The sequence below is a fragment of the Pelophylax lessonae genome (assembly GCF_965119305.1).
Source record: "Pelophylax lessonae genome assembly, chromosome: 12".
NCBI lineage: Eukaryota > Metazoa > Chordata > Amphibia > Anura > Ranidae > Pelophylax > Pelophylax lessonae.
Genome location: NC_138779.1, coordinates 14,390,319 through 14,402,482, shown reverse-complemented (window position 1 = coordinate 14,402,482; position 12,164 = coordinate 14,390,319). Strand labels below are relative to the sequence as shown.

The 12,164-nt window shown below is 45.8% G+C and overlaps 1 protein-coding gene across 1 annotated transcript in view; it reads left to right on the top strand.

The window, feature by feature from the left end:
• Positions 1-11,748, top strand: part of LOC309568279 (taste receptor type 1 member 1-like) — a gene marked incomplete at both ends in the record, with an annotated part of 152,215 nt that extends 140,467 nt beyond the window's left edge. The window contains 2 exons of the mRNA XM_082273948.1: positions 7,042-7,162; positions 10,814-11,748. Coding sequence (XP_082130074.1) covers positions 7,042-7,162; positions 10,814-11,748 — 1,056 coding nt within the window. The remainder of the gene's footprint in view (positions 1-7,041; positions 7,163-10,813) is intronic.
• Positions 11,749-12,164: the final 416 nt, after the last annotated feature.

Genomic DNA, 12,164 nt, shown 5'->3' with positions numbered 1-12,164 from the left:
CTCTGAAGGGGCTGGTGGATCTTGACAGAAGGGTAAGCAGGAACAAGGTTAGAAGCCAGGCTGGGGGTCAAACATAGCAATTCAGTCAGGAGCGAAGGCAGGTAGCAGTGGCGGCTGGCCGATAGGGGGCGCAGGGGCGCCGCCCCCCCCCCCAAAAAGAAAAAGAAAAAAAAAAGATTAAAAAAAAAATTCAATTTTTAGCCCACTAGGGGCGCCGGACTCACTGGTGGCTATGGAGGGGGGGGGGGTTTCCACCCGGCAGAGGTGCCGATTGGCCGCCTTCTGGGGGGTGACCTGGGCACAGAGCACTGCGCTCCGACACTCCCCCTTTTTGATGTCCTGGGTCATGATTGGTCCAGATTCCAGCCTGGACCAATCATGATTCAGGACATCCCTGCTGACCTCGTTGGGTGCGTGCATCAGTCACTCACCGTCACCGCCTGGTCACCTTCCCGCCGCCGCAAACGAAGAGGAGTCTCGAGGAGAGGAGAAGCTGGCGCCACTCACCTTCTGTCACGGAACCATGAACCAGACGTACAACAACAGATAAGTGAAAATAAGACAGCTTTTTTGAAAAACAAGCTATAAAGCAAAAGTCCAAACGGATGGCGAAACCGATGAAGTCTTTGCGAAGCCAGGGGTCAGGAACCAGCAGGGTAGTCAGACGAAGCCAGGATCAGGAACCAACAGGGTAGTCAGACAAAGCCAGGATCAGGAACCAACAGGGTAGTCAGACGAAGCCAGGAACAGGAACCAGAAGTAGCAGCAGTCTAGTAGCATGTGAACACAGGAGGACCAAGCAGGGAACTGAAGCCACAGACCTCCTATATATATGAGCTAGGCATCCAGCTCCTCCTAGAGGGAAGGAGGAGCCGCAGGGTGGGAGGCTACAAGAAACCCAGAAACCAAGATGGCCGCCAGCACATGTCAAACGAAGGAGAACAGCAAGAAGGTAAGACCATGACAGTACCTCCCCCTCAAGGGCCCCTCCTCCGCGGAGTAAAGAACGGTTTCTGAGGGAAGCGTGCGTGGAAGGCTCGGAGCAAGGCAGGAGCATGGACATCTGCGGAGGGAACCCAGGAACGCTCCTCTGGACCATAACCACGCCAATGAACCAAAAACTGCACCCGACCGCGGACCAGGCGTGAGTCCAGGATATTGCTCACCTCATACTCCTCACGATTGCCCACTCGGACCGGACGAGGCCGAGGAACCGAGGAAGTGAAACGATTACACACCAGAGGCTTCAACAGGGAGACATGAAACACGTTGGAGATCCGCATGCCAGGAGGAAGCGCAAGGGCATAGGCTACCGGGTTTACCCTGCGAAGCACTCGGAAGGGACCAACAAAGCGAGGCGCCAGCTTGGGAGTGGGCACTCGAAGGTTGAGGTTGCGGGTGGACAACCATACACGGTCTCCGGCCTGGTAGGAAGGAGCAGGCGCTCGTCTGCGATCAGCCTGGAGTCTCTGGCGCTGCGCAGAGACCTCAAGGGACTTCTGGATCTGGACCCAAGAAGCACGTAGGACGGAAAGGTGATCCTCCACAGCCGGAATATCCTGGGGAGAGAATACCTCCGGTAACACGGCAGGTTGGAACCCATAGTTGGCCATGAAGGGAGACGTCCCAGAGGAAGAGTTCACCGCCGTGTTCCTGGCAAACTCAGCCCAAGGCAGGAGGTCAACCCAATTGTCTTGGTGATCGGAGACATAGCAACGAAGGAATTGCTCCAAGGCCTGATTGGATCGTTCTGCGGCCCCATTGGACTGAGGGTGGTAGGCCGAGGAGAAGGAGAGATGAATCCCCAACTGGGAGCAAAAGGTGCGCCAGAACCTGGACACAAACTGACTCCCCCGATCCGACACAATCTCCTTGGGCAAACCGTGCAACCGGAAGACCTCCCTGGCAAAAATCGTGGCCAACTCCTGTGCAGAGGGTAACTTCTTGAGAGGAACACAGTGACACATTTTGGAAAACCGATCCACAATCATGAGAATGACCGTATGGCCTCGGGATGCAGGGAGGTCCACAATGAAATCCATCCCCAGGTGTGACCATGGGCGCTCCCCGGTGGCTAAGGGTTGCAGAAGGCCCAACGGAAGGTGCCGAGGGGACTTACTCTGGGCACAAACGGAGCATGCCGCTACATATGCGGCGATGTCGGAACGTAGGGAAGGCCACCAGAACAGACGTGAAACAGCCCAGGACAGCTGATTCTTTCCAGGATGCCCCGCGGTCTTGGAGTTATGGTAGGTTCGCAACAACCGAGTGCGCAACTCCTCAGGCACAAAACATCTGCCGTTGGGTCTCCCAGAGGGAGCACCAGATTGAGCCGCCAAAATCTGCTCACCCAGGGGAGAGGTCAGGCTGGTGCGAATGGCAGCCAGGATCTGATTCGGAGGTATGACCGAAGTCGGAATCGACTCCTCCCTGGACAGGTCGGAGTACTGCCGTGATAAGGCATCAGCCCTGATGTTCTTGGAACCGGGTAGGTAGGAGACCACGTAATTAAAACGTGACAAGAACAGAGCCCATCTGGCCTGACGTGGTGTCAATCTCTTGGCCTCAGAGAGGTAGGTCAGATTCTTGTGGTCCGTCAGGATGAGGACTGGAACCACCGAACCCTCGAGCAAGTGCCTCCATTCTTTAAGAGCCTGCACGATGGCCAATAACTCCCTGTCACCAATCTGGTAGTTGCACTCCGCGGAAGACAGTTTCCGGGAGTAAAACCCACAAGGAAGCAGAGGACCCTCTGGTGTTCTACGCTGAGACAGAAGGGCGCCTACTCCCGTCTCAGACGCGTCCACCTCGAGGACAAAGGGCAACCCAGGGTTGGGATGCGACAGAATCGGAGCCGACACAAAGGCGGACTTTAGAGCCTCAAAAGCTCGGATGGCCTCGGGCGGCCAGACCTGGGAATTACTGCCCTTCCTGGTCAGATCCGTGAGAGGCTTGGCTAGCATGGAAAAGTCCCTGATGAACTTCCGATAATAATTGGCGAAGCCCAAAAAGCGCTGCAGGGAGCGAAGACCACTGGGCTGGGGCCACTGTAAGACAGCCGAAACCTTCTCAGGATCCATGGAGAACCCCTCAGCGGAAATGATGTAACCTAAGAAGGTTACCTGGGATCGGTGAAATTCGCATTTCTCAAGCTTACCGAACAGCTTGTTCTCTCGTAACCGTTGCAACACTCGTTTGACATCCAGAATGTGGGTCTCCATGGACTCAGAATATACCAAGATGTCATCCAGGTAGACCACCACACACTGCTGCAACAGGTCACGGAAAACATCGTTGATGAATTCCTGAAAGACTGCGGGTGCATTGCACAGCCCAAAGGGCATAACCAAGGATTCATAATGACCGGTCCTGGTGTTAAACGCGGTCTTCCACTCATCGCCTGCCTTGATCCTTACGAGGTTATATGCCGCCCTCAGGTCGAGTTTGGTAAAGACCGTGGCCCCTTTAAGGCGATCGAACAGCTCGGAAATCAAGGGTATCGGGTAAGCGTTCTTGATCGTGATGCGATTGAGACCCCTGTAATCGATGCAAGGCCTCAACTCACCGCCCTTCTTTTTCACAAAGAAAAATCCAGCCCCTGCCGGGGACGAGGATTTGCGAATGTGTCCACGTGAAAGCGCCTCCCTCACGTACTCCTCCATGGCCTCATTCTCCGCTACCGACAGTGGATAGACTTTGCCACGAGGAGGAACGGCACCAGATTGTAACTCGATGGCACAATCGTATGGGCGGTGCGGAGGTAGGGCAACCGCGCGCACCTTATCGAATACATCTCGGTACTCCTCGTATTCAGGGGGCAACAGAGAGTCCGAGGAAGTACACAGCAACTTGACAGGCCCATGGATGCAACTAGTCCCACACTGCGGTGACCACGAGAGGATCTCGGCCGATCTCCAATCAAAAATCGGATTATGCTTCTGGAGCCAGGGGTACCCCAAGACCACCGAGTAGTGTGGAGACGAAATAACCTGGAAGCAGACCGACTCTCTGTGGACGGCACCAATGGCTAACCCCACTGGAAGGGTCTCATGAGTCACGTGTGGCGGCAGAAGGGGTCTGCCGTCTATCGCCTCAAGAGCCAGAGGAGAACCTCGAGCCTGCAGAGGAATGGAATTGGCGGCAGCGAACACACTATCAATGAACAAACCACCAGCACCAGAGTCCACCAACGCCTGGGTCGTCACCGAGCCCCCGACCCAGGAAAGGACAACAGTGATCAGTGGTTTGTCAACACGGGAAACCGGGGACGAGGAGACTCCACCCAAGATCTGCCCCCGACAGGATCTCAGGTGCGAGCGTTTCCCTGGACGGTTCGGACATGCCAACCGAAAATGCCCACCGAGACCACAGTACATGCATCGGCCCTCGCGTCTCCGGAGTACCCTCTCCCCCTCGGACAGGCGAGCAAACCCCAGCTGCATGGGTTCACCCCCAGACAAGTCATCCCCAGGAGGCGTGGGAGGAGAGGGAGGCACGGGTGGGACAAAAAAGGTAGGCGCCAATCTGTTAGGAGGCCTCCGCAGACTCTCCTTAAAGGAAGGTCTCTCCCTGAGTCTGGTGTCAATCAAAATCAGGAAAGAAATAAGAGACTCGAGCTCCACTGGTAGGTCCTTAGCTGCAACCTCATCCTTCAAGGCATCCGAGAGACCATGAGAGAAAGCAGCGACCAGAGCCTCATTATTCCAGCCCACCTCTGCTGCCAGGGTACGAAACTCAATGGCGTATTCAGCTACGGATCGTGAACCCTGTCTGATGGACATAAGGAGCTTCGCAGCAGAGGCAGCACGAGCCGGCACATCGAATACCTTCCGAAGAGAAGCAACAAAACCGGAAAACTCGGCAACCACCGGATTGTTGTTCTCCCATAAAGGGCTGGCCCAGGCCAAGGCCTTGTCCGAGAGCAGCGAGATTAAGAAGCCCACCTTTGATCTCTCAGTAGGAAAGGCATGTGGCAGCAACTCGAAATAAATGCCCACCTGGTTAAGGAAACCTCGGCACTGAGTTGGCTCTCCCCCAAAGCGCTGTGGAAGGGGGGCAGAACCGGACATACCCCGAAACACCGCGGGCGCAACAACAGGTGTCGGGGTAGACTCTGGCGCAACAACCGGAGCGGCAGTAGGAGCGGACCCAGGAGCGACAACCGACCCATCGGCAACGGGAGCGAAATGAACCGTGCGTTCAAGCAGGGTTTGCAACGCCACGGCGAACTGACCCAACAGGTGATCCTGCTGATCAAGTCTGCTAACCAGCGTGGGTAGCGAGGATGGCCCTGTACCGTCAGAATTCATGGCTTGGTCCTAATGTCACGGAACCATGAACCAGACGTACAACAACAGATAAGTGAAAATAAGACAGCTTTATTGAAAAACAAGCTATAAAGCAAAAGTCCAAACGGATGGCGAAACCGATGAAGTCTTTGCGAAGCCAGGGGTCAGGAACCAGCAGGGTAGTCAGACGAAGCCAGGATCAGGAACCAACAGGGTAGTCAGACGAAGCCAGGATCAGGAACCAACAGGGTAGTCAGACGAAGCCAGGAACAGGAACCAGAAGTAGCAGCAGTCTAGTAGCATGTGAACACAGGAGGACCAAGCAGGGAACTGAAGCCACAGACCTCCTATATATATGAGCTAGGCATCCAGCTCCTCCCAGAGGGAAGGAGGAGCCGCAGGGTGGGAGGCTACAAGAAACCCAGAAACCAAGATGGCCGCCAGCACATGTCAAACGAAGGAGAACAGCAAGAAGGTAAGACCATGACACCTTCCCGCCAGTTCCCGCCGCCCGCCACAGAACGAAGCCGCTCACCTTCCCGCCGCCTGCCGCAGAACGAAGCCACTAACCTTCCCACTGCCGAGGAGGAGAGGAGCAGCCGCCGTGGATGTCTCCCAGGCAGCGTGAGTGTGGAGTCAGCGAGCCAGCCCAGGAGAGCAGGTAAGTGATTGAAGCCGCTGCAGCAATGCCATGACCTGTGACCTGATCTGTGACCTGACTGTGACATGACCTGTGACATGACCTGTGACCTGACTGGGACATGACCTGTGACCTGACTGTGACCTGACTGTGACATGACCTGTGACCTGACTGGGACATGACCTGTGACCTGACTGTGACCTGACTGTGACATGACCTGTGACATGCCTGTGACATGGCCTGTGACATGACCTGTGACATGGCCTGTGACATGACCTGTGCCATGACCTGTGACATGCCTGTGACATGACCTGCGCCATGCCTGTACCATGACCTGCGCCATGCCTATACCATTATCTGTGCCATGCCTGTACCATCACCTGTGCCAAGACCTGTGACATGCCTGTACCTTCACCGTGGCCATGCCTATACCATCACCTGTGCCATGCCTATACCATCATCTGTACCATGCCTGTGCCATGCCTGTACCATCACCTGTGCCATGCCCTTACCATGACCTGTGCCATGCCTATACCATCTCCTGTACCATCACCTGTGCCATGCCTGTGACCTCAAAGTCATACTGCGTTTTTTTGCCGCGAAGCAATACCTATTACATTTTTCTTTTTTGCGCCCCCCCCCCCCCCCAAAAAAAAATTTTGAGCACCAGCCGCCACTGGCAGGTAGTGTAGTCGAGATCAAGCCAGGGTCAAAACACAGGATATCAATCTGGAATAGACAGGAGCAGGTCCAAGAGACAAGCCGGGTTCAGAGCCAGGAGAGAAGCCAGAGCAGGTCAGGGTTAAGCCGGGTCAGTAACAGAAGCACAAGGCACAGGAACACAGGATACAAAGCTGAAGATAATCCAGCAATTTATGATATCCGCTGGTGTCCTTATATAGGCAGGCGAACACTGGCAATTAGGATGCTTTGCGTACGCCAATGTGCTGCATACGTCAATGCGCTATTGAATGCTTTTCGCTAATGCGCATGCGCGAATTAGTGCGCCCATTTTGGGCATTGGCATATTTGGCAGTTCTTCTTGGACTTTAATACATAGCTCTTCAACCCATTGTACACCTTATCTGTTGGTAACTTTATTATGATTTGCAGGTTCCAGAATCGTTTTGCTCTAAAGAATGTGGGAAAGGTGAGAGAAGGGTGCAGACCGGCTCCTACGCTTGCTGTTTTAATTGTTTTCCATGCCCAGCGATGACATTTCTTAATACAAGCGGTAATTTGTTTTGTTTTTACGTCCCTTGGTCTGTTGCCAGTTTAAAGTAATTTTTTTGCTTTTTAGTTGGGGTAGAGTAGGGAAGGGTTAGAACCTCTGTCAGATTGTAATTTCTGTCTGTACCATCAATGAGAAGATTCACCCTCTCTATTCATCCTGGTGGAGGAAACACAATGAATCTTTGAATTAGGAACACCAAGCTCATAGCCAAAAATGTGGAGGACCTTAAGAGCCTCGTAATCAAAGTTCAGAAAAGGAGTGAAAAGATGGGACTTCAGCTAAATAAACTATGGCTGGGCCATACATTAGTAGAATTTTGTATAAAAATGTTCATTGTACCTTCACGGTGCCACAGCTCTATATAGTCGTATCAAGAAGGTAAATAAGTGGCCTGAGATTTTTTAATTTGGCACCGAGAATACAAACAACTGAATTAAATTTCACAATATTTATTGATAATAGTCTGCAACATAATAAAAGACAACAAAATAAAATGTACATAGATTCAAACCACCATATATATAGTACAAAGCATCTTCAGCGCTTAAAGTTTACCAAAAAAAAACCTCCACCGCGTTTCAACTCAAAAGTTGTAAGTCTTCTTCAGGGGGTTGGTCAAGTGGTATGATCTGTAACATAAACACAGGTGAATAAACCAAACCAAAAATAAAAAACATAATTAAAAAAAGATTTACAATATATAAATATATGTATGTATAGTAGCTTACACATAGAATTACTCAGCATAACATGATGAAGGATGGATGCCTTTAAAAGGGGGGGGGTCATGTGACAACCTCAAATATAGCACAAACAATGCATGAAACTCCCCACAGATGACCCGGCAGACCACTTAATGGGCAATATAATAGTATAGTATAAATAAGTGAAAAAGCCCCCCCACCCCCCCCCCCCAAAAAAAAAAAAAATTCTGTGCGAATGGGTACTTGCACTGACTTTAAAAAGTCTCAATCAAAAAGTTTTAGGACAGATGGCAAAAAAAATCCTCCCTAAATGGCTAGATATAATACCAAAGGCTTCAATAGAGTTAACCCGAATAGTCTCAACAAGAGTGGATCAGAATTCCTATAGCAAAAAAAAATAGTAAAATGCCAAAATATTGTGAGAAGGCTCCTTAAATAAATGGTAAAGAACATACCAAAAAAAGGGTATGTACTTACTTACACAGCTGATCCACTCTTGTCGAAACCATTTGGGTTAACTCCATTGAAGCCCTTGGAAGTGAAATGCATGGAAACACATGAGTTGCACATTTTTGAGTGTTTTCGCATTTTCTTGTCACGTGTTTTTTTGCTTGAATGCAATAATTAAATAAAAATTAATAATAATAATAATAAATAATACAAATAAATAGAAGATAGATAGATAGATAGATAAAATTAATAAGCAATAATAATCATAAATCAATCAATAAATAAGTATTAAATAAATATTAAATAATAATAAATAAATCAATAAATTAGGAAAATTAAGAAATAACCTCTAACACTAACCCCAATGCTAACCCCTACCCTAACCCCCTAACCCTAACAAAAAAAAATTATATTTTAATAATATTATTATATAAATGATATAAATAATATTAATAATACTACATATACAATAATAATAAAAAAATAAATAAATAAATAGTAAAATGCCAAAATATTGTAGGAAGGCTCCCTAAATAAATGGTAAAGAACATACCAAAAAAAGGGTATGTACTTAGACAGCTGATCCACTCTTGTCGAAACCATTTGGGTTAACTCCATTGAAGAGTTTGGAAGTGAAATGCAATGAAACACATGAGTTGCACATTTTTGAGCGTTTTCGCATTTTTTTGTCACGTGTTTTTTTGCTTGAATGCAATAATTAAATAAAAATGAATTATAGTAATAATAATAATAATACAAATAGATAGATAGATAGATAGATAGATAGATAGATAGATAGATAGATAGATAGATAGAATCAATAAGCAATAATAATCATAAATCAATCAATAAATAAGTATTAAATAAATATTAAATAGTAATAAATAAATCAATAATTTAGGAAAATTAAGAAATAAACCCTAACACTAACCCCAATGCTAACCCCTACTCTAACCCCCTAACCCTAACAAAAAAAACTATATTTTAATAATAATATTATATAAATTATATAAATAATATTAATAATACTACATATAAAATAATAATAAAAAAAATAGTAAAATGCCAAAATATTGTGGTAAGGCTCCCTGAATAAATGGTAAAGAACATACCAAAAAAAGGGTATGTACTTACACAGCTGATCCACTCTTGTCGAAACCATTTGGGTTAACTCCATTGAAGAGTTTGGAAGTGAAATACAATGAAACACATGAGTTGCACATTTTTGAGCGTTTTCACATTTTTTGTCACGTGTTTTTTTGCTTGAATGCAATAATTAAATAAAAATGAATTATAGTAATAATAATAATACAAAGATAGATAGATAGATAGATAGATAGATAGATAGATAGATAGATAGATAGATAGATAGATAGATAGATAGATAAAATCAATAAGCAATAATAATCATAAATCAATCAATAAATAAGTATTTAATAAATATTAAATAATAATAAATAATCAATAAATTAGGAAAATTAAGAAATAACCCCTAACACTAACCCCAATGCTAAAATGCTAACCCCTTCCCTAATCCCCTAACCCTAAAAAAAAATTATATTTTAATAATATTATTATATAAATGATATAAATAATATTAATAATACTACATATACAATAATAATAATTAATAATAATACTAATAATAAAAAACAAATATTACAATAAATTAATTATTTAATCAACTCCTAACCCTAACCCCAACACTTACTCAAATCCCTAACTCTAAACCTAACCCCTAGCCCCAATCCCTACCCTTAATTCTAACCCTTGCTTCTAACCACTAACCCCTTAACCATGATATATATATAAATAAATTAAATAAATAAAAGCTGATGAAAAAGCTGAAACAAATAGCAACAAACAATGAAACAGATGATATTTTTCTCTATTGGCTGATAAAAAAAGCGCAAAAGCTCAAGAACACTAAAAATTATATACAAAAACACTCATACAAACACGTTACAAAACGCCTGAAAAAGCGTGACGATGAGGTGTGAACGCAGCCATAATGATAATACTAATAAAATGAATTTTGGGTGGGCTTTGAGATTTTTCTTTAAAAAATGTCAAGTTTATTTATGTGTAAAAGAAATGATAAAATCTATATTTTTATGTTCTTTCGATCTATATTTGTATTTATTTTCACGGTTTGATCAACTCGTGGATTGGACTGTTTATGCACATTCTTTTCTGATACATTTTATGGACACTTTATTAAGCACTTTTATGAGATAAAAAATCTTTTATTGAATTTTTATCCTTTATATTAAGCACATGGTCACTTTATTGATTATCTAGCACTTTTAGGTTTTATATAGCGCTGTATATATTTATTTATTATTGAATCATCATACTTTCGCTAGTGAGGAAGTTTTAATATAGCTGCTGTATATTATTGCACAATTGATTGTGATTATTTTCACATCTTTACCCTTCTAATTGGGTTTAAGCACGTTGTCAATTTATAATTGCGCTGATTATTTCTTTTGCACAGATCTATATTCCTGCCATCCTTGTGGACCTGACCAGTGGTCTCCAGTGAGAAGTGACATCTGTTACAACCGAACCTTGGAATATCTGAACTGGACGGAGCCGTTATCCCTCATCCTTCTGTCTATCGTTACATTACTGATATTGGTAATCATCACTATAGCCGCCATCTTTGTTATCAATCTGAACACTCCGGTAGTGAAATCAGCGGGAGGGAAGATGTGTCTGGGGATGTTGTTGTCCTTAGCGCTCTCTTGTTTCACCTTGTACTGTTATTTTGGCGAGCCGGGGGTGGTCACATGTATGGTGAGGCAACCCGTCTTTGCCGTGAGTTTCACCATCTGCTTCTCCTGCATCGTGGTCCATGCCTTTCAGATAGTGTGCATTTTCAAGATGGCCTCCCTTATGCCAAGAATATACGACATCTGGGTGAAGAAGAATGGCTCGGAGGTCTTCATTGTGGTCAGTTCCACCATTCAGGTTCTGATCTCCGTTGTGTGGATCGTGGTGAAGCCTCCCAGACCTGTAGCAGATTATTTCACCTTCCCAGATCAGATCATACTGAGATGTTCCGAGATGGTATCAGTTGGCGCCATCACTCAAATCACTTACATCGGGTCCCTCTGTATGATATGTTTCATCTTCTGCTACATGGGGAAAGACTTACCGGAGAACTACAACGAGGCCAAGTGTATCTCATTCAGTTTACTGGTCTACTTCTTCTCCTGGATCGGGTTCTTCACCACGTACATCGTCTATCAAGGGAAGTACCTTGCCGCCGTCAACGTCTGCGCTGTCCTTGTCAGTGTGTTGGGTATTCTCATTGGCTATTTTGTTCCAAAATGTTACATTATTCTGTTCAGACCAGAGATGAACACTACGGAACATTTCCAGGCCGCCATCCAGAATTACACCAAGAAACGGTCCGCGCAAGAATAGAATCTCACTTCTTGTACATTCTGTTGATTTTAAATATGGATAATTTGCTGCGCTCAATATCTAATATATCAAAATCCTGGCATCAATATCATTAATGCTCAATCAATGTCCTTGGTGTAATAGAGAGCAGCCAACACATGATCCTGAATAAAAGGTCAGATCTTCATAAAATGCTAAAATAAAGGGGTAGCGCTGAGAAAGTAAAATATGAAGCCACCAAGTCCACATCCAAAAGAACTGTTCTTTTTTTCGTCCTCGCTCCGGACACCGTTAAAAAAAAAAAAAAAAAAAAAGTACCTTTCCTTGTGGCCTTCCCAGGTTAAGCCTCTCCTGGGCAAGAAGACCCCCTCTTATGGGCTGTAAATGGTGGGTTCCCCTTGGTGCTAGGGGTATTGACAGAGATGTATAGTAACTAA